General features: G+C 42.4%; 2 protein-coding genes and 1 non-coding gene across 4 annotated transcripts in view; 1 reads left to right on the top strand and 2 right to left on the bottom strand.

The window, feature by feature from the left end:
* Nucleotides 1–2253: 2253 nt before the first annotated feature.
* The window catches only part of zmynd12 (zinc finger, MYND-type containing 12), a 40783-nt gene continuing 18343 nt past the window's right edge, over nt 2254–24693 (top strand). Inside the window, exons 1-7 of the mRNA XM_061903811.1 lie at nt 2254–2584; nt 2686–2887; nt 6596–6725; nt 11239–11410; nt 11482–11651; nt 17760–17882; nt 17952–18045. Coding sequence (XP_061759795.1) covers nt 2748–2887; nt 6596–6725; nt 11239–11410; nt 11482–11651; nt 17760–17882; nt 17952–18045 — 829 coding nt within the window. The 5' untranslated portion in view covers nt 2254–2584; nt 2686–2747. The remainder of the gene's footprint in view (nt 2585–2685; nt 2888–6595; nt 6726–11238; nt 11411–11481; nt 11652–17759; nt 17883–17951; nt 18046–24693) is intronic.
* rimkla (ribosomal modification protein rimK-like family member A) overlaps nt 9609–24693 on the bottom strand; it is a 79465-nt gene continuing 64380 nt past the window's right edge. Inside the window, exon 6 of one of the 2 annotated variants that reach the window (XM_061903808.1) lies at nt 9609–9903. In XM_061903808.1, coding sequence (XP_061759792.1) covers nt 9774–9903 — 130 coding nt within the window. In that variant the 3' untranslated portion in view covers nt 9609–9773. The remainder of the gene's footprint in view (nt 9904–24693) is intronic. The other variant, XM_061903807.1, reaches the window with a different exon arrangement.
* trnai-uau (transfer RNA isoleucine (anticodon UAU)) lies at nt 17560–17653 on the bottom strand. Its single transcript has 2 exons — nt 17616–17653; nt 17560–17595 (listed from the first exon to the last, which is right to left on the bottom strand). It is a non-coding gene; the product is annotated as a tRNA-Ile (tRNA).

The raw sequence follows: 24693 nt of genomic DNA, 5'->3' as shown, positions 1-24693 counted from the left end.
ATGATAATGTTGCTTGAATGACAACATATGTTGCTCCAAAACCTGTATTGACCATTCAGCATTAATGGTGCCTTCACAGATGTGTAAGTTACCCATGCCTTGGGCACTAATACACTCCCATACCATCACAGATGCTGGCTTTTGAACTTTGCGCCTATAACAATCCGGATGGTTACTTTCCTCTTTGTTAAGGAAGACACCACGTCCACAGTTTCCAAATATAATTTGAAATGTGGACTCGTCAGACCACAGAACACTTTTCCACTTTGCATCAGTCCATCTTATATGAGCTTGGGCCCAGCGAAGCCGACGGCGTTCCTTTATGTTGTTAATAAATGGTTTTCGCTTTGCATAGTAGAGTTATAACTTGCACTTACAGATGTAGCGACCAACTGTAGTTACTGACAGTGGTTTTATGAAGTGTTCCTGAGCCCATGTGGTGATATCCTTTACACACTGATGTCGGTTTTTGATGCAGTACCGCCTATGGGATCAACGGTCCGTAATGTCATCGCTTACGTGCAGTGATTTCTCCAGATTCTCTGAACCTTTTGATGATTTTACGGACCGTAGATGGTAAAATCCCTAAATTCCTTGCAATAGCTCGTTGAGAAATGTTGTTCTAAAACTGTTCGACAATTTGCTTACAAATTGGTGACCCTCGCCCCATCCTTGTTTGTGAATGACTTAGCATTTCATGGAAGCTGTTTTTATACCCAATGATGGCATCCACCTGTTCCCAATTAGCCTGCACACCTGTGGGATGTTCCAAATAAGTGTTTGATGAGCATTCCTCAACTTTATCAGTATTTATTGCCACCTTTCCCAACTTCTTTGTCACATGTTGCTGGCATGAAATTCTAAAGTTAATGATTATTTGCCAAAAAAAAAATGTTTATCAGTTTTAACATCAAATATGTTGTCTTTGTAGCATATTCAACTGAATACGGGTTGAAAATGATTTGCAAATCATTGTATTCCGTTTATATTTACATCTAACACAATTTCCCACCTCATATGGAAACGGGGTGTGTATATATATATATATATATATATATATATATATATATATATATATATATATATATATATATATATATATATATTAGGGGTGTGGGGAAAATCGATTCGAATACGAATCGCGATTCTCACGTTGTGCGATTCAGAATCAGTTCTCATTTAAAAAAAATCTATTTATTTTTTTATTTTTTTATCAATCCAACAAAAAAATACACAGCAATACCAAGGTTATGCAATCCAATTCCAAAACCAAACCTGACCCAGCAACACTCGGAACTGCAATAAACAGAGCAATTGAGAGGAGACACAAACACGACACAGAACAAACCAAAAGTAGTGAAACAAAAATGAATATTATCAACAACAGTATCAATATTAGTTATAATTTCAGCATTGCAGTGATTAGAAATCCCTCATTGACATTATCATTAGACATTTATAAAAATGAAAAAAAAAAAGAAGAATAGTGTCACAGTGGCTTACACTTGCATCACATCTCATAAGCTTGACAACACACTGTGTCCAATGTTTTCACAAAGATAAAATAAGTCATATATTTGGTTCGTTTAATACTTAAAACAAATTTACATTATTGAAATCAGTTGATAAAACATTGTCCTTTAAAATCTACTACTCTGCTAGCATGTCAGCAGACTGGGGTGGATCCTGCTGAAATCCTATGTATTGAATGAATACAGAATCGTTTTGAATCGGAAAAATATCGCTTTTGAATCGAGAAATGCGTTGAATCGAAAAAAAAAAAAAACGATTTATAATCGAATCGCGACCCCAAGAATCGATATTGAATCGCATCGTGGGACACCCAAAGATTCACAGCCCTAATATATATATATATATATGTATATATATATATATATATATATATATATATATATATATATATATATATATATATATATCCATCCATCCATCCATTTTCTACCGCTAATTCCCTTTCGGGGTCGCGGGGGCATATACATACATATATATATATATATATATATACACATGTGTGTACATATATATATATATGTATATATACATACATATATACATGTATATATACATATATACATGTAGTTGTATGTTTGTATGTATATATATATATATATATATATATATATATATATATTTACATACATATTTACATATATTTTTTATTTAATTATGTAATAGTTTAATGTATTTAATTGTGTTTTTACATTTCAGTATATTTAATGACTTTTAATTTAATGATAATTAACGCAATAGGTTTATTCAATGAATGATACATACTTGCAATATATGATAGATATAAAGAAAAAAATTAAAAGAAAAGGACATCGTACACAACAGCAGTACGAGAAGAAAAAAGTTAAGAAAAAGGCTCCTTGCGGATAGAAGTATTACACAAAATAAATACACCTGATAAATCAGACCGACAGCGTGGCAAAAGTGTGGAGTTGGGCGTTACTATGACGACCAGGAAACCATGGTGCTTTCAAATACACAACAAAGAAATCAAGGACTATCGACGTCACGCACGTGTACGTGTTCACACATGACTTACCAAAGAAGAAGAAAGGTAATACTACTAATCAACTTCTTACTAAAAATAATACTAAATTATATTGTATTCACCAATTCTTTTTACAGTTTAACCATATTAAAAGTTCATTTTCCCAGCTTCTTCTTAGCATTCCACTTCCTCCAACTTCCTTAGCCTGAGTAAATGCTGAATAAAAAAAATGGAGTCCAAACAACAAGAGGACCTTCCAGCGTCTGAAGTTATCCCTCTCGCCTTGCCCAAAGGAACAGAAAAGTTGTGTGAGCTGTGTCAAAAACGAGCTTACTTACAGTGCGCCAGGTGCCGGGTGACCTTTTACTGGTAAGACTGTGATATTACTCCATTTCTAAAAATATTCACTGTATTCGATGGAAATAGTCATACTAATAATTGGACACTAGATGTCAGTGTTGTCCATGTGTAAACCTACGGGTCATGTGCCAGAGAGAGAGCAACTGGAAATGAAATGACCACATTTTTGTGTTATTCATGTGACTGGCTGCCTAAAACCGCACTGTCTCTCTCGATTTAAGGATGGGCAACAACAGACTATAATTTTGGGACTTATTTGCAAAGTATAATGCAGAAATATGATGCAACACATAAATGTGAGCTTGGTTCGACTTATGAAGTCACACTAATATTTAAAATAAATGATTTACATAAACATTGCATATGTTTAATGCCTTGGGTCAGGTAATTACACTGCAAACATGACAGTGTGGTGCCCACATTCACTTCTACTGCCTGAAAAAGGAAGATAGTCATCCAATTGTTGCCTGTTTTTGGAATGGCATCCAGTATTTCCTTAACCCTTTAATGAATGGAAGTTTTTTGTAAGCAGTTTTTATTTATATATGCTTCAGTTGGAAACATTAATAACGCTGTTAATGGGTTCAGGACATGACTGCAACAAACACATTAGTAGTATAAGTATCAATCAATAATTCTAATTCAAGCAGTTTCATAGCTTGAGCAAAAAGGTTAGTTTTTTTTAACATTAGGAGCGCCCCCTACACATGAAATACCACACTCTAGTCCAGACGTGTCAAACTCAATTTAGATTTGGGGCCATTTGGAGAGAAATCTACTCCTAAGTGGGCGGGACTGGTAAAATCACAGCACGATAACTTCAAAATAAAGACAACTTCAGATTTTTTTCTTTGTATAAAAATAGAGCAAGCACTTTCTGAAATTGTACAAATCATCATGTTGTTGGGGTTCTTTTTACACTTACATGTTGCGGTTAATTATATTCTTTCTTTACTTGTCATTATTTATATTTTATGAATAAATGATGTGAACATGTTCATCAGTCAACTCATTGGTGTTTATTTTAAATCCATGAAGATAAGAAAATGTATATAAAAATCAAATTACAGTATGTTATTAATGTAGTTTGATAATTTTCCTCGACTGGTGCACTGACATCATGTGATTTATTTATTTTTTTCACTTATGTAGCATCATCTACAAAGATACAAAGAATTGCTATTGGGACTTCAAGTGGATTTATTTAGAACAGCAGTTTCTTTCATTCAAAAATTTCGGCTCATTTTTATACTTAGCAAACTCTTCTCATGGGCCGTACATTTGACACCCTTGCTCTATTCATTTCTTTAATCCAATACAAAATTAAAGCACCACTGATAGTCACACACACGAGGTGTGGTGAAGTTACCCTCTACATTTGACCCATCCCCTTGTTTAACCGCCAGTTCCAAACTTTGATGCAGAATACCAAGCAGGGAGGTAATGGGTCCCATTTTTATAGTCTTTGGTATGATTCGGCCAGGGTTTGAACTCATGACCTATCGATCTCAGGGCGGACACTCTAACCACAAGCCCACTGAGCAGGCCAAAATATGGTAATGCTTCCTGAGGCTGAGACAATCAGTGGCCACGATACAGAACAGCATGTTGGTGTGGTCTTGTTGAGTGGCCATGTCAGTGTATTTGGCCATTTTTATACTTAAAAATGCTTAATTAAGACAAACATATTGCAGAATATGCTTTAAGAAACCCCCCCAAAAAAATGTTTTTAAAACAATCTGCGCAATGTACTGTATTTTCCGCACTATAAGGCGCACCGGATTTCAAGGCACACCTTCAATGAATAGCCTATTTTAAAACATTGTTCATATATAAGGCACACCGCATTATAAGGCACATAGAATAGATGCTACAGTAGAGGCCGGGGTTACATTATACATCCTTTAGATGGAGCTGCGCTAAAGTCAAACTTTATTGATAGATTACAAACCAGCGTTCTGACAACTCCGTTCACTCCTAAAATGAATAAACAGCGGTTTTATTATTTTCCCCGATTCAATAAACATGTAAAAAAAAAATTAAATACTGTTATGGTAAATCAAACGTTAGTGCAATCACAATATAGTAACACTCGAAATAGTGCAAAGCAATAATATATTAATAACTCAACGTTGCTCAAACGATAATGTCACACAACACAACACACAAAATAAACATGTAAAGCTCACTTTATTAAGTTATTCCTCATCCACGAATCCCTCAAATTCTTCTTCTTCAGTGTTTGAATCAAACAGTTGGGCGAATACGGCATCCAACATATCTCGTCGAAGTCGTCATAAAACGAGTCAGTGTCGCTGTTGTTAATGTTAAATTCTCTCGCTGCTGCTCTATTCCCGTGTTTTACTGTGTGACCGATCGCCTTGAGTTTAAACTCTGCGTCGTAAGCGAGTCTCTTAATAGGAGCCATTTTGGGGTTTTTACATAAACACACAGAAACGGCACGCCTCCCGCAGTCATATATTTACGGGGGAAAATAGGGTCGGCGGCTGCTTACCGTGGAAGAAGCGCGCTTCTGCTTCTACGGGGGAAAATTAAGTCGGAGGCTGCTTACCGTAGTTGCGAGACCTGTTGTAGCTCAATATTGGTCCATATATAAGGCGCTCCGGATTATAAGGCGCACTGTCATCTTTTGAGAAAATTTGAGGTTTTTAGATACGCCTTATAGTGCGGAAAATACGGTATATAGATACACTCAATTAGACAGTATAATATAAAAGTAAAATATATATTTTTTCCAAAAAGTGCCCTCTATTGAGTTAAATAAACATAGGAATGGTGTTTGTTTTTGTATGGTTTGTGTGTGTGTGAAATCCATCCTTCCATTTCCTACCGCTTATTCCCTTTTCGGGTCACGGGTGGCGGCTGGCGCCTATCTCAGCTACAGTCGGGCGGATCGCAGGCACCCTGGACAAGTCGCCACCTCATCGCAGGTGTGTGTGAAATATTTCTGTGAAATATTTTGGTGTGGTGCCTTTGCTTCAGGCGAGTTGTTGGCAAGCTTTTGTTGACTGAAATCACATAGACTTTTTCTTAATAAAGACTCAACGTCTTAAATGTCCGTTTTTAAGCACATCCGTTGCAAATAAATACAACCACCAGAACAGTACAAACCTAGTGTGTGTGTGACAATCATTGGTACTTGACCTTAAGTAAACATGTTGTTAATCAAACCCACTCTTTGTATTGTCAGTCAACACTATGACTTGCCTTTGTAAAAGCAGATGTTTTTGATACAGCTCTCGTATCGATATAACAGATGTGTACCAGTCATGATACTTTTTGGATTTGACGTGGCAAAAATATTTTGCCTGCTGGCTTCTTCTGTCTCCCGTCCAAAGTCCGCAGCCCACGTGCTCCTCAGTGGAAAAAAAACATAAGAAAATGCCAAGACACTTTTCGGCAGCATGAAGAAAATTACTGCAGCACTTTTGTAAAGGCATACAATTTAGTATGACGATACATATGAAATGACCCGGTGACTCTTGATGTTCGGAAAGAAAACATTTCCTATGCGATTTGGAACTCCAGACCAGAAGAGAGTCTTTGTTAATGAAAGCAGGGGAAATGGGTCCATCTGTTCTTTGAGAGAATTACTTTCCCCTTCATATCAGATGTTTTGAGTGAATGGAAACCAAGATTCGATATGTTTTCTACCTCCTGAATCTCCCCTCTCTTGTTTTTAATTATTCCTTTTAGTGATACAGAACACCAGCAATTTGACTGGAAAGGAATCCATGAGAGGATTTGCCAGTTGCTCATTCCCATTCGCACCCCATCGCTCTTTAGTATGCAGCGGGCCGGCCGCATCGAAAACATACTGAAAACGGTGAGCCTACACATTCACTTTTGCAATGATCTTATACCAAATCAAAGTATAACACACCCAAGCTTTGCAAGATTATTATTATAATTTTTTTGGGCCAGTCCAGCTACTCAGGCAAATCATATTGTTGATGTAGATGCCCATATTTGCTGTACATACAGTATATACTTTGCAAAAGAAAAGTATGTGATACTTCTCTTGTTGCCTTATTTGTATTCAACTTTATTAAATGGCTTTATATTAAAGTTTGGCGCAGCAGGACCGGAACAGGAGGGCATAGAAAGAGAAAAAAAGGAACACAAAGGGGAAATTGCAGGGACAAGAGGGGGATAAGACAGAGAGACGACAACAAAGACAGAACAGCATCAACGAATACGATATGTACAAATATGATACAAGAAGTGATAGCAAAAAAAGCAGTTAGTGAAGTAAATATTATTAACACAGAAATTACGATGAAAATTATTTACCAATAGAAATAATTTGCACTATTGACAATGAATAATAATAATTACCTATATTATCAACAGTACAATTGTTTGAAATGCAACAATACATATAAGTAATGATAACTTGAATTAAAAAAGAAATTAGATAAATGGAGGGGAAGAAAGAGAAGTGAATTGTATTAACCTTGTGGATTAACCTTGTAGATTGTTATAGTAACAATAGGTTAAGCTTTGTCAGTGTGCCATGTTTTACCCAGTTTTTCCTTAGGGGTACAACGTTAATATATGTTTGATAAAATGTGATTATATGCATGACTGTATGTATGCATATGTGCTTGTATATGTACAGTATGTGTATGTTTGTACGGTGAATGTGTGTGCGGATGTATTTACTGTGCGTGTGTATGTATGTACTGTGTTTGTGTATGTATGTGGGAGCGTAGGTACCTATGTGTGTGGGTAAGTACCAACACATGTATGAAAACTTGCGTGTATGTGAGTATGTATGTTAAACATTGTCACATTGTCAAGAGGGCAGCCCCAGAAAGCCAATCAATGAGCCTGTGGGTGATCGAAAAGGACAAGTTTTAGGCTGAGCGGATGTTTTCTGCCTGGCGCCAGTTAAGTTAAAGTTAAAGTACCAATGATTGTCACACACACTCTTGGTGTGGCAAGAATATTCTCTGCATTTGACCCATCACCCTTGATCACCCACTGGGAGGTGAGGGGAGCAGTGGGCAGCGCTCGGGAATCATTTTTGGTGATTTAATCCCCAATTCTAACCCTTGATGCTGAGTGCCAAGTAGGGAGGTAATGAGTCACATTTTTATAGTCTTTGGTATGACTCGGCCAGGGTTTGAACTCACAACCTACCGATCTCAGGGGGGACACTCTAACCACTAGGCCACTGACTGAGTAGGCAGTGTTTGACCTGTCTCCACTAAATACCACAACTTTACCTTTGGACGTTAAAAAGTGCAGGGTACAAAAACTGCTTTTTGAAAAAGTGCATGGGATACCTCCAGCCCTCCAATTATGTCTTTGATTAAAAGTATAACACATTATCCCAGCTAAGATTCAATAGATGTTCCAGAAAAAAACTTTTAGCGTACTTGTACACAACTTTTATATTTTTTTCTACAAAACCTTGCATATCTGCATGGTCATGATACACCTATCTGACTTGGCAAGTTATCTTCACCACATCCCCTGTTGGAGGGCCCGTCTCATGGATCCATTCATAAAAATCCAACTATTATCCTTTATTGTGTTTTTACTTCCCCTGTTGTTGGGCAACCTATGTTATTTTAAGTCTGTGTATTTTTTAATTAGAGTGAACAATTGTAATCAATTGTTACTTCAATTGATTTGTCACACATTCCTTTGGGCAGTCCGCGCTCTCATAGTTCTACACTTGTAATGCTTGCGTGCTGTATATGCTGCTTTTCTTATTCTTAGCAAACACAATGTATTAGCAATCGTAAGTCAAACAGTTATTCAGTCATCAATCATAATCTAAACAGTTCATTATTTCGAAATTATCCTTACAATCAGTAAACATCCACACGGCCAATTAGACTGCGCTCCAAATCTTGCAATACCCTAAAGCAGGGGTTTTCAAAGTGACAAAGTGAGCCTCCCTTCAAAGAATAACAACACTGTTAGGATCTACCAGAAACTGATTTTCTGGGTCTATATTTGAGGAAGTTTTCTGTTCAACTTATATCCTGTTGGCTTCGAAAAAACATGAGCAACTGCTCAGATTCTGGCTGCACGGCACTTTACCCCTTGACTTGGGTCTGTCAGTGCACACTTTGGGTGGAGCAACCCCTTGATGTGGGCATTCCCTGCCTTTCATGTACAATCCCATTGTCTTAAACAGCAGGCACACAACATTAAAACAAAGTTGAAAACTTGTTGAATTAGGTCCTGACGTTGAGCAACTCAAACCTAACGTTGACAACAACTTTTTGACGACGTTTATCCAATGTGGGGTTCAGACGTTGATTTGACCATGGAAATCTGGTCATTTTCCAACCAATGTTTTACAACACAAATACAACGTTGAAACAACATGCTCTTTGACGATGTTTGTCACATTGATTTGGCCATTGAAATTTGGTAATTCCCCAATCAACAACATGGATCCATTGTTAGACACCAACGTTGTCGCAATTTACAAATACAACTATTTTGCAACGTTGTTTAAAGTCAGTTTTAAAAGACATGTTTGTATAATCAACGTTGTATCAATGTCTGGTGCCTGCTGGCTAAGTACTTTTGTTCTTACTGAGGCAGCAATAGGTCCATTGCACTTGAGGTTTAGATGCAGTGTACACACATAATACAATGATAACAGAGTGTCAGGTTCAAAAACCGAACTATCTATTAAAAGAGACAAGAAGCAAGGAATCAGGCGGAGACAGAGTTACATTTTGCTCATGAGGAGAAACCTATTGGGCTGCACACTCAGTTACAGTCTCCCATTACGCTCTGAGGGGCAGTCCCATGCGCTCCTCTATTTATTCGGGAGTTCCCAAGTTAACATCACTAAGGCTGCTACCAGGGGGAGGGGACACATAATACGCAAGCAGCCCAGGTATCACAATGTGTGATTATTCAAAACGCAAATGTACTTGAGCTCAAAATTTCGCCCTGGCTCTCTTTGTTTGCATGTTGTCTTCTTATCTTCGTTGAGATACTTGAAGTCCGTCCTTGGCTGTTTTAGCGGGCTGAAAGACAGAAACTACTGCTCTAAGTCAACTTGCAGTGGAAGATAAGAAGTTGTGTGCCATTTCACGGATAGAAAAGTACAACTTGAGCACAATAGATAATAACTATAGCAATGGCCTTTAAGCATAAGAGTTGTGTGATAACTTATACATAATTTTTCTAACAAAGAGACACCCAGAAAACGATCAAAACTATTCTGATCACTTCAACTGGAAATATCCATTGAGATGAAGGTAAAAGTACCATCATGCCACTCTAAATTATCTATCAAAAATCAAAATGCACATCGTTCTCTTGCGGGTGCGACCACAGCAGAAGGGGGCTGCGCGTATTTAAATCTTGATCATTGAACTATGTATTTTACTGAATAGAAAATATTTACATATATTATGTAAGGTGTATCAAATATTTTTAGACAGTTAATATTAAACAGTCATGCTCCCCCATGCAAGCACAAACACACAAAAACACACAAACAGCTTTCAAGCCCCTCTGATGCATCTTGGCTTCACAAATATTCGGACTAAACAGAACTCTTAACACCACAAATAATATCAGGGTGGTCATAACAACAAGTGAAACCAAGTTTATACTACAGATTATTATTTACATTCAGCCAGGTAGAAGAAGCTGTTTTAGCGTGCATGCACACACTATATCTCCATGGCGATACACGTTCGTGTGACAATCACTGCCTGGATTGATACGTCTTTTTCAAATTTAAATTTTCATCTTTTTCATGGATTGCAATGACATTCAAAATTTCCACACAACGAGGAAAAAAAGACGTCCCCCTTCATTGCAGACTCAAGCAATTTTACCAAACTGGACAAAAGTGAGTAACTTAAAGCGCATAAAAAAAACACTAAAGTGCAAACAAGAGAATATGGCACTAAGTGTGTTTGACATAATTCAAGTTAGCTGAGCAGGCTTGAAACACGTTTTCTTTATTTTGCTCAACCTGCCTCACCTCGTGTCTTCCACTGCCCCCCAGGAAAACTTTTGCTCTAAATACTCTCTACATGTGATGAGCCCTTTAAAAGTCCCTGTCGTATTAACCTAAAGTCAGTAAGGCGATGATTTAGAGCTTCACTGAACAGGAAAAAGCCCTATTGATGATGGATGGCTTTAAAGCTTTTCATCACTCCGTTATATGTCACCTGGGGACGCAGTAAAATGTTGGTCCACTCACTGGCTGATTACACAGCAAGTTTTGCAATGAGGGATAATGAATGGATGTTGTTGAAATATTTATAGCAAATTTGTATTAGCTGTCTGCCCTATGCTTGCTCATGCACATGACTGCAGTGTAATGTGTTGGATCTCCTGTGCAGAAAGAGCTGATTGAAATCTGCAGGTTGGTTGCAGAGAGCAAGCTCTCTGAGGGCAAGCATCAGGAGGCTGTGCCCGCCGCCCAGGCCTGTCTCCGCTGTTCCGTAGACGTGTACGGACCCAACACGGTCCAACTGGTGCCCGCTTATGTGTTGCTGGCTGATGCCAACATGGGTGAGAAGGAGCTCTCGAACCTTTGATTGTACCATGCACTCATTTACCTACGTGTGAACATTTATGTTTAGGCATGGGTAATGTGGCTCTGGTGGTGGAGCTTCTGTCACAAGCAGAATGGGCGGTGCTGAAGAGTCCTGAATGTGGAAATGATGTCCACCACCGGCTGCACAGGAGCATGGGCTGCCTCCACACTGCAACTGAAAATTTTCAAACAGCTCTTTTTCACTTTGCAAACGATGTAAGTATGCATGTGTTATCAGTAGTAAACTCAGAGTTTGTAGTTATTTTTAAAACATACTATAGTCAAATCTATTGTTGCATCATTAAGATACATTACTGAGAAAGGAATGGTTTTACTTAAGTACTCAAAGTATATATTCACAATGAAATATAAATCAACAGACTTCAAGAGCAAAAGGAGATCATTTTATGTAATTTGTATCCAGTACTGTTAGGGTTATTTAGCTGCAATTAAAGGAATAAAGGTGGCAGTCGGGCAATTAAAATTTCATTAAGCAACGACTCGACAAAAATTTTTTTTTGTCCTATTGTTAATCAAAAGTGCTGACAAAATATATTTCTAATCAGACCAATTACACTTTTGAATTTGCATTAATCATGATTCATCACAGGTTATTACTTGTTTGAGGAATTTAAATTCCCTCGAAAAGACCCCAATACTTGGACATAAATGCAATTTTTTAAAATCAGAATGTCTTTCAGGAACATTTTTTAAAATGTTTTACCTGATTGCATGTTGTTTATTTGCTCAAAACTTGATGACAGTCTTATCAGTTGTATCCCACCGGAGTGTATTTTGAAGTGAAATTTCCCAGAGAGCACATGTTCCATACTCATTCTTGCACTGACGTACGCATTGACCTGATCACTGACAGCTCGCGACGTCTTTTGGGTAACCATCCGCGATTAAGGTAAGGAGTTTGTGCAGTCAAACTAAATGGTGTGATTATTGGCGTATGTACATCATTATAAATAATTAGGGATTAGATTTATATAGCGCTTTCCTTGACACTCAAAGCCCCGAACAGAGAACTGACAATCCACCATTAATTCACTCCACATTCTACATTTGTGGCCACAACTGCCCTAAGGTAGACTGACAGAAAGCGTGGCAGCCTACGGCCCCTCTGACCACCACTAAACATTCATTCACATTCATACACCAGTGTGAGTGGCACTGGGAGAAGAGTGGGTGAAGTGTGACTAGATTGGTGGAAGCTTGAATCGAACCTGTAAACCTCAAGTTGCTGGCATGGCCACCTACCATCTGGGCTACGCCGTCCCCTGATACATGATAAATGCAATAATCTTTTATGATTAATCGCATGAGTTAACTCGCCATTTTTGACAGCCATAATATATATATATATAAAAGGCAGCACGGTGGAAGAGGGGTTAGTGCTTCTGCCTCACATTACAAAGGTCCTGAACAGTCCTGGGTTCGATCCCGGGTTCGGGATCTTTCTGTGTGGAGTTTGCATGTCCTCCCCGTGAATGCGTGGGTTCCCTCCGGGTACTCCGGCTTCCTCCCACCGCCAAAGATATGCACCTGGGGATAGGTTGATTGGCAACACTAAATTGGCCTTAGTGTTTCAATGTGAGTGTGAATGTTGTCTATCTGCCCTTCGCCGGATTGTAGCTGAGATAGGCACCAGCGCCACCCCGACCCCAAATGGAATAAGCGGTAGCCTGGGCTCTTTTGTGGTTGCACATGTGACTTGGTTTGCGTGAGTGTGTATGGGGGTATGCCAAGTTGACTTGGAGCGTGATAACCAGTAAACGTTGTGCAGAAAAGGACAAGCTTGTGTTTTGCTTCACTGTAGGGGCAGAAAAGGAAGCCCAATTAAGCAACCGCACGTTCAAACCCAATCGTAAATTATAGCAGTGAGCAGCATCGGACGGACCCTCGCCCCCATTCCTAAACCACCACCAAAAATGTCCTGACCACTACATTATACTATTTTTCACCATACCTGACACACCTCCAAAATATGGGGAATTTTTGTGCATTTTCATGGCCTCAAAAAGGCGTCCAAACAGAAGAAAAAACGCAACAAATTCAATATGACCCTAGCAATGCTCTGAATCGCCTCTGTTGGGCCTAATATAATAAAATACAGTTGAATAAGGATAAGGGGTAGAACATGGATGGATGGATGGATGGATGGATAAATTAAAACGAAATAAAGCCATTACAGACTGACAGAATTATTTGTAGCAATTAGATCTGAAGTTGGGAAACCGAGTTATTAACGTTTCGTGTTCTGTTGCGAACCATCGGATCAGTGTGTGAATATGTCTGAATGGGTAAATGTGGAAGTAGTGTCAAAGCGCTTTGGGTACCTTGAAGGTAGAAAAGCGCTATACAAGTACAACCCATTTATCATTTATCAACATTTGGCGCCATGTCACACCCACATCCTATCCTTTGCAAAACATTTTTTGCAATTTATCCTCACCTATCACTATTTGTGGACCAGCAGCACGCACAATCATGTGTGTAGCCCTTGCAGATTGTGTTGATCTATACCAGGCCTGGGCAATTATTTTGACTCGGGGGCCACATTTAGAGAAAAAAATGTGTCTGGGGGGACGGCATATCTATTTTTAGGGACACTAACAGAACACGTCACAATAATGTCTGATTGAATGCTAAACACGTTATGATACACCACCTTAAAAAAACGTAATGGGATTTTACATTTTTCTATGAACGATAAAACACAGAATATTGACAACATATGAATGTCACACCCTCTTTCGATCGACATAATTTACAATCAAGGGAAACGCAACAAAAATGCAAGAAACAGTGAAATATGAAAGCAAAGGGTACCAAATAAACCCACCTACAATCTGATACATCTGATATATCACTAAGCTTTAGAACTTTGTTGTGAAAAGCTCCTTGCGCATCTGTGGAAATGCTTCCCTCCCACACTGCTTTTAGTGCCTCGTCTGAGCTGCTGTGACATAGATTACCATAGTAATTAATGAGATGACTATAGTAACTAATTAGATTACCATAGTAACTGGTATATAAACCATAAGCACAGATTCCAAGCATTGAAATACTTTGTATAGTTGAAGACTTACGGTCATCAGAAAACATCACTGCACATCATAATGGCAGCTACAGTTTCCATCTTAAAGATCTCAAAAAAACTATTTGGGAATGTCCGGCGGGCCAGATTGAAAAGCTTAATGTGGCCCCCAGCCCTTAATTTGCCCAGGTCTGATACATCCTATAGCAGTGGTTCTTAACCAGGGTTCGGTGAGTCGACCTCAGGGGTTCGGCGGAGATCAAAACACACTCAACTCTTCGTGGAAATACAAACTTCTCCCTGTTGGCATATTACGGATACGGCAACAGCTGATTGATTTGCCGGTGTGTAATTTGTTTTGAGTTTATGCACTGTCTTAGTTTTGTTGTTTGAACACGGTGATGTTCATGAACGGTTCATTTTGTGCACCAGTAAAAAAAATATGGTAACACTTTAGTATAGGGAACATATTCACCATTAATTATTTGCTTATTAACATGCGAATTAGTAGCATATTGGCTCTTAACTAGTCAGAAGGTACTAATTAATGCCTTATTTGGCATGGCCTTATTAAAACCCTAACCCTCTAACCCTGACCCTAACCCTAACCAAATAACTCTAAATTAAGTCTTTATTACTTAGAAAATGTTCTCCTAGTGTCCAAATAACTCTAAATTAAGTCTTTGTTACTTATAATATGTTCCCCATACTAAAGTGTTACCAAAAACATACAACTTTGTCTTGAATTTGAAAAAAAACATTTTATTTTTCACTAAAGAAGGGTTCGGTGAATGCGCATATGAAAATGGTGGGGTTGGGTATCTCCAACAAAGCTAAGAACCACTGTACTATAGGAACCAGAATATTAATAACAGAAAGAAACAACCCTTTTGTGTGAATGAGTGTGAATGAGTGTAAATGGGGGAGGGAGGTTTTTGGGGTTGGTGCACTAACTGTAAGTGTATGTTGTGTTTTTTATGTTGATTTAATAGAAACATAAAAAAAAAAATTTTTTTTTGCAATTTATCCTCACCTATCAGTTTAGTGTCCGTCTCTTACCAACTAAAGTGCAGAAATGACAGTTAGATTGGTGATGGCGTAGGGCAATTTCCACCGCTAGGCTCCAACCACTACAAGTAAGTAGGAACAGGTACTGACCCATTGGGGACTTCAGGGTGTCATCATCATCATTTCTATCAAATAAAATCAAGATCTAAATTTGTGGAGCAATGTTTGGTGCCATGCCACGCCCACATCTTATAGCGTAGGCAAAATGTGTTCGCAATTCATCATCACATTTACGTGTAGCATCTGTAATTTGAACCCCGACTCATTTGACCAACGTCCCGAGGAGTAGTTCCACCCCTTTTTTCTCCGAGAAATGGTCAAAAATCATCGCAGCAAAGTTTGGTGCCATAACACGCCCACATCTTATGGCGTAGGAACATGCTGTTCGCAATTTATCATCACCTTTAGGTGTAACATCTGTAATTTAACCTCGACTCATTTGGTCAATGTCCGTAGGAAGAGTTCGTAAAAGTAGGACCGCTTTTTTTTGCCGAAAAGTAGATGACAAAAAACAAGATGGCCGACTTCCTGTTCGTTTTCAAGTATGTGTTCCTGAGACTTGTGTGTGCGTCCCGTCATAAAGGATGTCTCCTGCGCTTTTCATGTCGATTTATGAATTAAGTAGGAGAGGCTAATTTTTTCAACTTTCAAAGATAGTGTTAGAGCAGGGGTGTCGAACTCATTTTAGCTCAGGGGCCGCATGAAGGAAAATCTTTGCACACAGGGACCAGACTATTAAAATCCTGGCATTAAAACAAAACAAAAAAATAAGACGACTTCAGATTGTTTTCTTTTTCTTACTTTGGCCGAAAATAGGACAAACACATTCGGAAAATATTACAATGAAAATATAGAAAAAGATACCGGCAACGATAAAGTTTAGACCAATAAAGGAAAGGAGAAAGTGAATAAATGTTTATAACCAATTACATTTTCATTTGCATGAATAGTTTTTCTTTTGTATTATTTTTTTTAACGAATTAAGTAACGTTTATGACTACCGTTTTCCAAAACACAATATAGAAAAAAGTGGTACATTTATGGTGTGACCCCATTTTTATGACTTGATGGGGTCCCTGGGATGCCATTTGGATAATTTCTCTCGCCAAAACTGATAAGAGTATTTGTGCGTGCAAAACAGCAGTAGCCTGTGGCCTGCGGCCCAGTTCTAATACTAATCAAATATCATCCCGGGGGCCATAGATCATTCATTCATTACTTGACTTTGACACAGGTGCTAGAGAAACAATTTTGAAATTTCATTTTCAGGACCATACCTGCAAAATATGAAGACTTTTCGTGCATGTTGAGGGCCTCAAAAAGGCATCCAAAAGTATAAAGGAAAACACACAGCAAAATCAATAGGGCCCTTGCGGTGCTCTGCCTCGCACCTACAAGGTTTACTCCACTGCTCGGGCCCTAAAAACCGCACCTAGCAACTCACAAAATTTGCAAGGGCCTTTAGAAACAAAACAAGGCCAACATTGTCTATAATATGCAAACTTTAACACACTTCCCACAAAGGAACAGGGTATAATATGGAAACAACAAAAAACGTATTTTCGAAATCCTGCCATAACATTTTGAGTTATGTTGCTACTCACTCACTCACTCACTCACTCACTCACTGACAAACCAATGGCAACAATTACATAACTTCCTGGCAGAGACAAACAAACTATCATGGTTATCTCATTTAGTTACATAAAATGTGAGGAAGAGCTTTACGAAAAACAACTTTGTCACTTGTAGTATACAAATAGACAGAAGAATTTTCTAATTGCATTCAACACGTTCCTGAGGGACAGACATCCAGTTTTTGGATGGAAATAGACAAGTTTTGTGGGTGCAGAGTAAACCAGAGGACCTGGGGAAATCAACGGGCTGGGTTAAAAATAGAAACTCCACACCAAAATACTTGGAAGTTGACTGTTCAGAGTAGAATATTTTGGTCCTTTTCTTTAAGATATTTACACCTGAATGCTGATCATTGTTAAGTTTTATAAAGTTAAATGCTCCAGGTGAGGCTCGAACTCACAACCTCGGCATTGCTCTGCAGGTTACTGTCTTATAAGTACCGCGCGCTAACCGATTGCGCCACTGGAGCTGATACAAAGTACCAATTGAATGCTTCCATCACACTGAGTTCAACTGTTTTTTGGCGTTCGCTATAAAGTAGTTTATGATTGTTAAGATGCATCTTATGTTTTTAGATATATTTTGCCAGCGAGGAGTATGGCCTGGAAAGCACCGTGACATGTGGAGGTTACTTCCACATGGCGAAAGTATTTGCCAAACAGGGAAAGCTCTCTGTTGTTCGTTCCTTGTACAAAGAGGTAATCAATAAACCGGAAGCTATGTGTTTTATGTCTTTGATTCATCTGTATTATGTACAACATCCTCAGGTGGCAGAGACCTGGCACACTCATCTCGGCAAACTCCTCGGCGAGCACATCCAAAACAAAAAAAAGAACCAAAGCATGTTGGCGCCTTCCTTTGGTATGTCTTGTTAAATACAATAGTGTTTACATATACGTACAAATAGTGGTGCTACAGTTACGAAATGAAGTTTTTTTTTGTGTGTGTGGATTTCTCTTACCATGGCATCATCGTTCAAAAAGTACCCAGTGGAATTCTGTTATCTCACATGGCAATGTCGATGAACAAAATTGTATCAGATCATTTTCCTGGTAGCGCCACACCTGTAAGTAGGCAGAATTTATAGGACTGAGTCGGCAAATTGCACCAAATGGCGATGAAAAATGCAAGCCACGCCCACTACACTAAACCTCAATTTACGATCTTAATTGGATCTCTGCTCCTCTCTGAGCTGCCACCTTATCGTGGTAGAGGAGTTTGCGTGTCCCAATGATCCTAGGAGCTATGTTGTTCGGGGGCTTTATGCCCCCTGGTAGGGTCTCCCAAGGCAAACAGGTTCTAGGTGAGGGATCAGACAAAGAGCAGTTCGAAGACCTTTATGAAGAAGAAAAAACATAGACCCAGATTTCCGTCGCCCGGACGTGGGTCACCGGGGCCTCCCTCTGGAGCCAGGGCCAGAGGTGGGGCACAATGGCGAGCGCCTGGTGGCCGGGCCTGTTCCCATGGGGCCCGGCCGGGCACAGCCCGAAGAGGCAACGTGGGTCACCCCTCCAATGGGCTCACCACCCATAGCAGGGGCCATAGAGGTCGGGTACAATGTGAGCTGGGCGGCAGCCGAAGGCAGGGCACTTGGCGGTCCGATCCTCGGCTACAGAAGCTAGCTCTTGGGACGTGGAACGTCACCTCACTGGGGGGGAAAGAGCCTGAGCTAGTGCGCGAAGCTGAGAAGTTCCGGCTGGATATAGTCGGACTCACTTTGACGCACAGCAAGGGCTCTGGAACCACTTCTCTCGAGAGGGACTGGACCCTCTTCCACTCTGGCGTTGCCGGCAGTGAGAGGCGACGGGCTGGGGTGGCAATTCTTGTTGCCCCCCGGCTCAAAGCCTGCACGTTGGAGTTTAACCCGGTGGACGAAAGGGTAGCCTCCCTCCGCCTTCGGGTGGGGGGACGGGTCCTGACTGTTGTTTGTGCTTATGCACCAAACAGCAGTTCAGAGTACCCACCCTTTTTGGGAGCACTCGAGGGAGTACTGGAAAGTGCTCCCACGGGTGATTCCCTTGTCCTACTGGGGGACTTCAACGCTCACGTTGGCAACGACAGTGAAACCTGGAGAGGCGTGATTGGGAAGAATGGCCGCCCGGATCTGAACACGAGTGGTGTTTTGTTATTGGACTTTTGTGCTTGTCACAGTTTGTCCATAACAAACACCATGTTCAAACATAAGGGTGTCCACATGTGCACTTGGCACCAGACACCCTAGGCCGCAGTTCCATGATCGACTTTGTAGTTGTGTCATCGCATTTGCGGCCTTATGTTTTGGACATTCGGGTGAAGAGAGGGGCGGAGCTTTCTACCGATCACCACCCGGTGGTGAGTTGGCTGCGATGGTGGGTGAGGATGCCGGACAGACCTGGGAGGCCCAAACGCATTGTGAGGGTCTGCTGGGAACATCTGGCAGAGTCTCCTGTCAGAGAAAGTTTCAATTCCCACCTCCAGAAGAACTTTGAACATGTCACGAGGGAGGTGCTGGACATTGAGTCCGAGTGGACCATGTTCCGCACCTCTATTGTCGAGGCGGCTGATCGGAGCTGTGGCCGCAAGGTAGTTGGTGCTTGTCGGGGCGGCAATCCTAAAACCCCTTGGTGCACACCAGCGGTGAGGGATGCCGTCAAGCTGAAGAAGGAGTCCTATCGGGTCCCTTTGGCTCATAGGAGTACGGAGGCAGTGGACAGGTACCGACAGGCCAAGCGGTGTGCAGCTTCAGCGGTCGCTGAGGCAAAAACTCGGACATGGGAGGAGTTCGGGTAAGCGATGGAAAACGACTTCCGGACGGCTTCGAAGCGATTCTGGACCACCGTCCGCCGCCTCAGGAAGGGGAAGCAGTGCACTATCAACACCGTGTATGGTGCGGATGGTGTTCTGCTGACCTCGACTGCAGGTGTTGTGGATAGGTGGAAGGAATACTTCAAAAACCTCAATCCCACCAACACGTCTTCCTATGAGGAAGCAGTGCCTGGGGAATCTGTGGTGGACTCTCCTATTTCTGGGGCTGAGGTCGCTGAGGTAGTTAAAAAGCTCCTCGGTGGCAAGGCCCCAGGGGTGGATGAGGTCCGCCCGGAGTTCCTTAAGGCTCTGGATGCTGTGGGGATCTCTTGGTTGACAAGACTCTGCAGCATCGCGTGGACATCGGGGGCGGTACCTCTGGATTGGCAGACCGGGGTGGTGGTTCCTCTTTTTAAGAAGGGGGACCGGAGGGTGTGTTCCAACTATCGTAGGATCACACTCCTCGGCCTTCCCGGTAAGGTTTATTCAGGTGTACTGGAGAGGAGGCTACGCCGGATAGTCGAACCTTGGATTCAGGAGGAACAGTGTGGTTTTCGTCCTGGTCGTGGAACTGTGGACCAGCTCTATACTCTCCGCAGGGTTCTTGAGGGTGCATGGGAGTTTGCCCAACCAGTCTACATGTGCTTCGTGGACTTGGAGAAGGCATTCGACCGTGTTCCTCGGGAAGTCCTGTGGGGAGTGCTCAGAAAGTATGGGGTATCGGACTGTCTTATTGTACGATCAGTGCCAGAGCTTGGTCCGCATTGCCGGCAGTAAGTCGAACACATTTCCAGTGAGTGTTGGACTCCGCCAAGGCTGTCCTTTGTCACCGTTTCTGTTAATAACTTTTATGGACAGAATTTCTAGGCGCAGTCAAGGCGTTGAGGGGTTCCGGTTTGGTGACCGCAGGATTAGGTCTCTGCTTTTTGCAGATGACCGGGATCTTCAGCTCTCACTGGATCGGTTCGCAGCCGAGTGTGAAGCGACCGGAATGAGAATCAGCACCTCCAAGTCCGAGTCCATGGTTCTCGCCCGGAAAAGGGTGGAATGCCATCTCCGGGTTGGGGAGGAGACCCTGCCCCAAGTGGAGGAGTTCAAGTACCTAGGAGTCTTGTTCGCGAGTGGGGGAAGAGTGGATCGTGAGATCGACAGGCGGATCTGTGCGGCGTCTTCAGTAATGCGGACGTTGTACCGAACCGTTGTGGTGAAGAAGGAGCTGAGCCGGAAGGCAAAGCTCTCAATTTACTGGTCGATCTACGTTCCCATCCTCACCTATGGTCAGGAGCTTTGGGTCATGACCGAAAGGATAAGATCACGGGTGCAAGCGGCCGAAATGAGTTTCCTCCGCCGTGTGGCGGGGCTCTCCCTTAGAGATAGGGTGAGAAGCTCTGCCATCCGGGAGGAACTCAAAGTAAAGCCGCTGCTCCTTCACATCGAGAGGAGCCAGATGAGGTGGTTCGGGCATTTGGTCAGGATGCCACCCGAACGCCGCCCTAAGGAGGTGTTTAGGGCACGTCCAACCGGTAGGAGGCCACGGGGAAGACCCAGGACACGTTGGGAAGACTATGTCTCCCGGCTGGCCTGGGAACGCCTCGGGATCCCCCGGGAAGAGCTAGACGAAGTGGCTGGGGAGAGGGAAGTCTGGGCTTCCCTGCTTAGGCTGTTTCCACCGCGACCCGACCTCGGATAAGCAGAAGAAGATGGATGGATGGATGGATTGGATCTCTGACAGAGCTTTTAACTCAAAACACTTGAATTTCAAATCAAATCAATTCAATCAATGCTTACCCCCTGGAAAACACCATTTTATCATGTCACATGCTTTTTAAAAAGAGGAACACTTTTTTAAATACAAACTATTGTATAAAACAATACAATAGAATGCATTCCTAACAAACACAGTAGATTGATGAAGTAAATGATAGCAATGTACAGTATTGATCTTGGAGAGTGGACTTCTAAGATATATCTTTCCAGCTGCTTATGCGTCAAATACACCATCAGCATTTTCTCCATATTTTAATTAATAAATATCCGCCGTTTCGGTATTATTTAATCATTCTTTGCTGATATTAGACTCATCCTGCTTCAGAAATTGCTTTGCCAAGTTGTTTTTGATGATTATTTTTTTCTTTATTCAATGAATATCATCCCCTTCATCTTCTCAGCACTGTCCTTCACACTCTCTTTCCACGCAACGTTATGTTGAGCCTTACCTATAAGCTAAGGACTAAGACCAGATCTTTTGGTCGGATCTTACAGGATTCAATGTAGGATTGTACGGTATACCGGTATTAGTATAGTACCACGATACTAATGAATCATATTCTATACCGCCTCTAAAAAGTACACACAAAATCTTCTTTTGTTTCTTATTAATGTACAGTTTGTATATTATGTTTATAAACTCAGGAAATATGTCCCTGGACACATGAGGACATTGAACATGACCAATGCCATCCATCCATCCATCTTCTTCCGCTTATCCGAGGTCGGGGTGCAAAGGCAGCAGCCCAAGCAGGGAAGCTAAGAATTTTTCTCCCCAGCCACTTTGTCCAGCTCTTCCCGGGGGATCCCGAGGCGTTCCCAGGCCAGCCGGGAGACATAGTCTTCCCAACTTGTCCTGGGTCTTCCCCGTGGCCTCCTACCGGTTGGACGTGCCCTAAACACCTCCCTAGGGAGGCGTTCGGGTGGCATCCTGACCCGATGCCCGAACCACTTCATCTGGCTCCTCTCGATGTGGAGGAGCAGCGGCTTTACGTTGAGCTCCTCCCGGATGGCAGAGCTTCTCACCCTATCTCTAAGAGAGAGCCCCGCCACCCGGCGGAAGAAACTCATTTCGGCCGCTTGTACCCGGTATCTTGTCCTTTCGGTCATGACCCAAAGCTCATGACCATAGGTGAGGATGGGAACAGAGATCGACCGGTAAATTGAGAGCTTTGCCTTCCAGCTCAGCTCCTTCTTCACCACTACAGATCGATACAACGTCCGCATTACTGAAGACGCTGCACCGATCTGCCTGTCGATCTCACGATCCACTCTTCCCTCACTCGTGAACAAGACTCCGAGGTACTTAAACTCCTCCACTTGGGGCAGGGTCTCCTCCCCAACCCGGAGATGGCATTCCACCCTTTTCTGGGTGAGAACCAAGGACTCGGACTTGGAGGTGCTGATTCTCATTCCGGTCGCTTCACACTCGGCTGCGAACCGATCCAGTGAGAGTTGAAGATCCCGGCCAGATGAAACCATCAGGACCACATCATCTGCAAAAAGCAGGGACCTAATCCCGCGGCCACCAAACCGGAACCCCTCAACGCCTTGACTGCGCCTAGAAATTCTGTCCATAAAAGTTATAAACACAATCGGTGACAAAGGGCAGCCTTGGCGGAGACCAACCCTCACTGGAAACGTGTCCGACTTACTGCCGGCAATGCGGACCAAGCTCTGACGCTGATCGTACAGGGAGTGAACCGCCACAATCATCCATCCATCCATCCATATTTCTACCGCTTATTCCCTTTTAGGGTCGCAGGGGGCGTTGGCGCCTATCTCAGCTACAATCGGGCGGAAGGCGGGGTACACCCTGGACAAGTCGCCACCTCATCACAGGGCCAACACAGATAGACAGACAACGTTCATACTCACTTTCACACACTAGGGCCAATTTAATGTTGCCAATCAGCCTATCCCCAGGTGCATGTCTTTGGAAGTGGGAGGAAGCCGGAGTACCCGGAGGGAACCCACGCATTCACGGGGAGAACATGCAAACTCCACACAGAAAGATCCCGAGCCTGGATGCACTAACCCCTCCGCCACCGTGAAGCCCCCGCCACAATCAGACAGTCTGATACCCCATACTCTCTGAGCACTCCCCACAGGACTTCCCGGGGGACACGGTCGAATGCCTTCTCCAAGTCCACAAAACACATGTAGACTGGTTGGGCAAACTCCCATGCACCCTCAAGGACCCTGCCGAGAGTATAGAGCCGGTCCACAGCTCCACGACCAGGACGAAAACCACACTGTTCCTCCTGAATCCGAGGTTCGACTATCCAGTGCACCTGAATAGACCTTACCGGGAAGACTGAGGAGTGTGATCCCACGATAGTTGGAACACACCATCCGGTCCCCCTTCTTAAAAAGAGGGACCACCACCCCGGTCTGCCAATCCAGAGGCACCGCCTCGGATGTCCATGCAATGCTGCAGAGTCTTGTTAACCAAGACAGCCCCACAGCATCCAGAGCCTTAAGGAACTCCGGGCGGGTCTCATCCACCCCCGGGGCCTTGCCACCGAGGAGCTTTTTAACTCCCTCAACAACCTCAGCCCCAGAAATAGGAGAGCCCACCACAGATTCCCCAGGCACTGCTTCCTCATAGGAAGACGTGTTGGTGGGATTGAGGAGGTCTTCGAAGTATTCCTTCCACCGATCCACAACATCCGCAGTCGAAGTCAGCAGAACACCATCCACACCATACACGGTGTTGATAGTGCACTGCTTCCCCTTCCTGAGGCGGCGTATGGTAGTCCAGAATCACTTCGAAGCCGTCCGGAAGTCGTTTTCCATGGCTTCCCCGAACTCTTCCCATGTCCGAGTTTTTGCCTCCGCGACCGCTAAAGCTGCACACCGCTTGGCCCGTCGGTACCCGTCCACTGCCTCCGAGTCCTATGAGCCAAAAGAACCCGATAGGACTCCTTCCTCAGCTTGACGGCATCCCTCACTGCT

Source organism: Nerophis ophidion, linkage group LG06, assembly GCF_033978795.1.
Source record: "Nerophis ophidion isolate RoL-2023_Sa linkage group LG06, RoL_Noph_v1.0, whole genome shotgun sequence".
In the NCBI taxonomy this organism is placed as follows: domain Eukaryota; kingdom Metazoa; phylum Chordata; class Actinopteri; order Syngnathiformes; family Syngnathidae; genus Nerophis; species Nerophis ophidion.
This window is presented reverse-complemented; position numbering and strand designations above follow the sequence as displayed.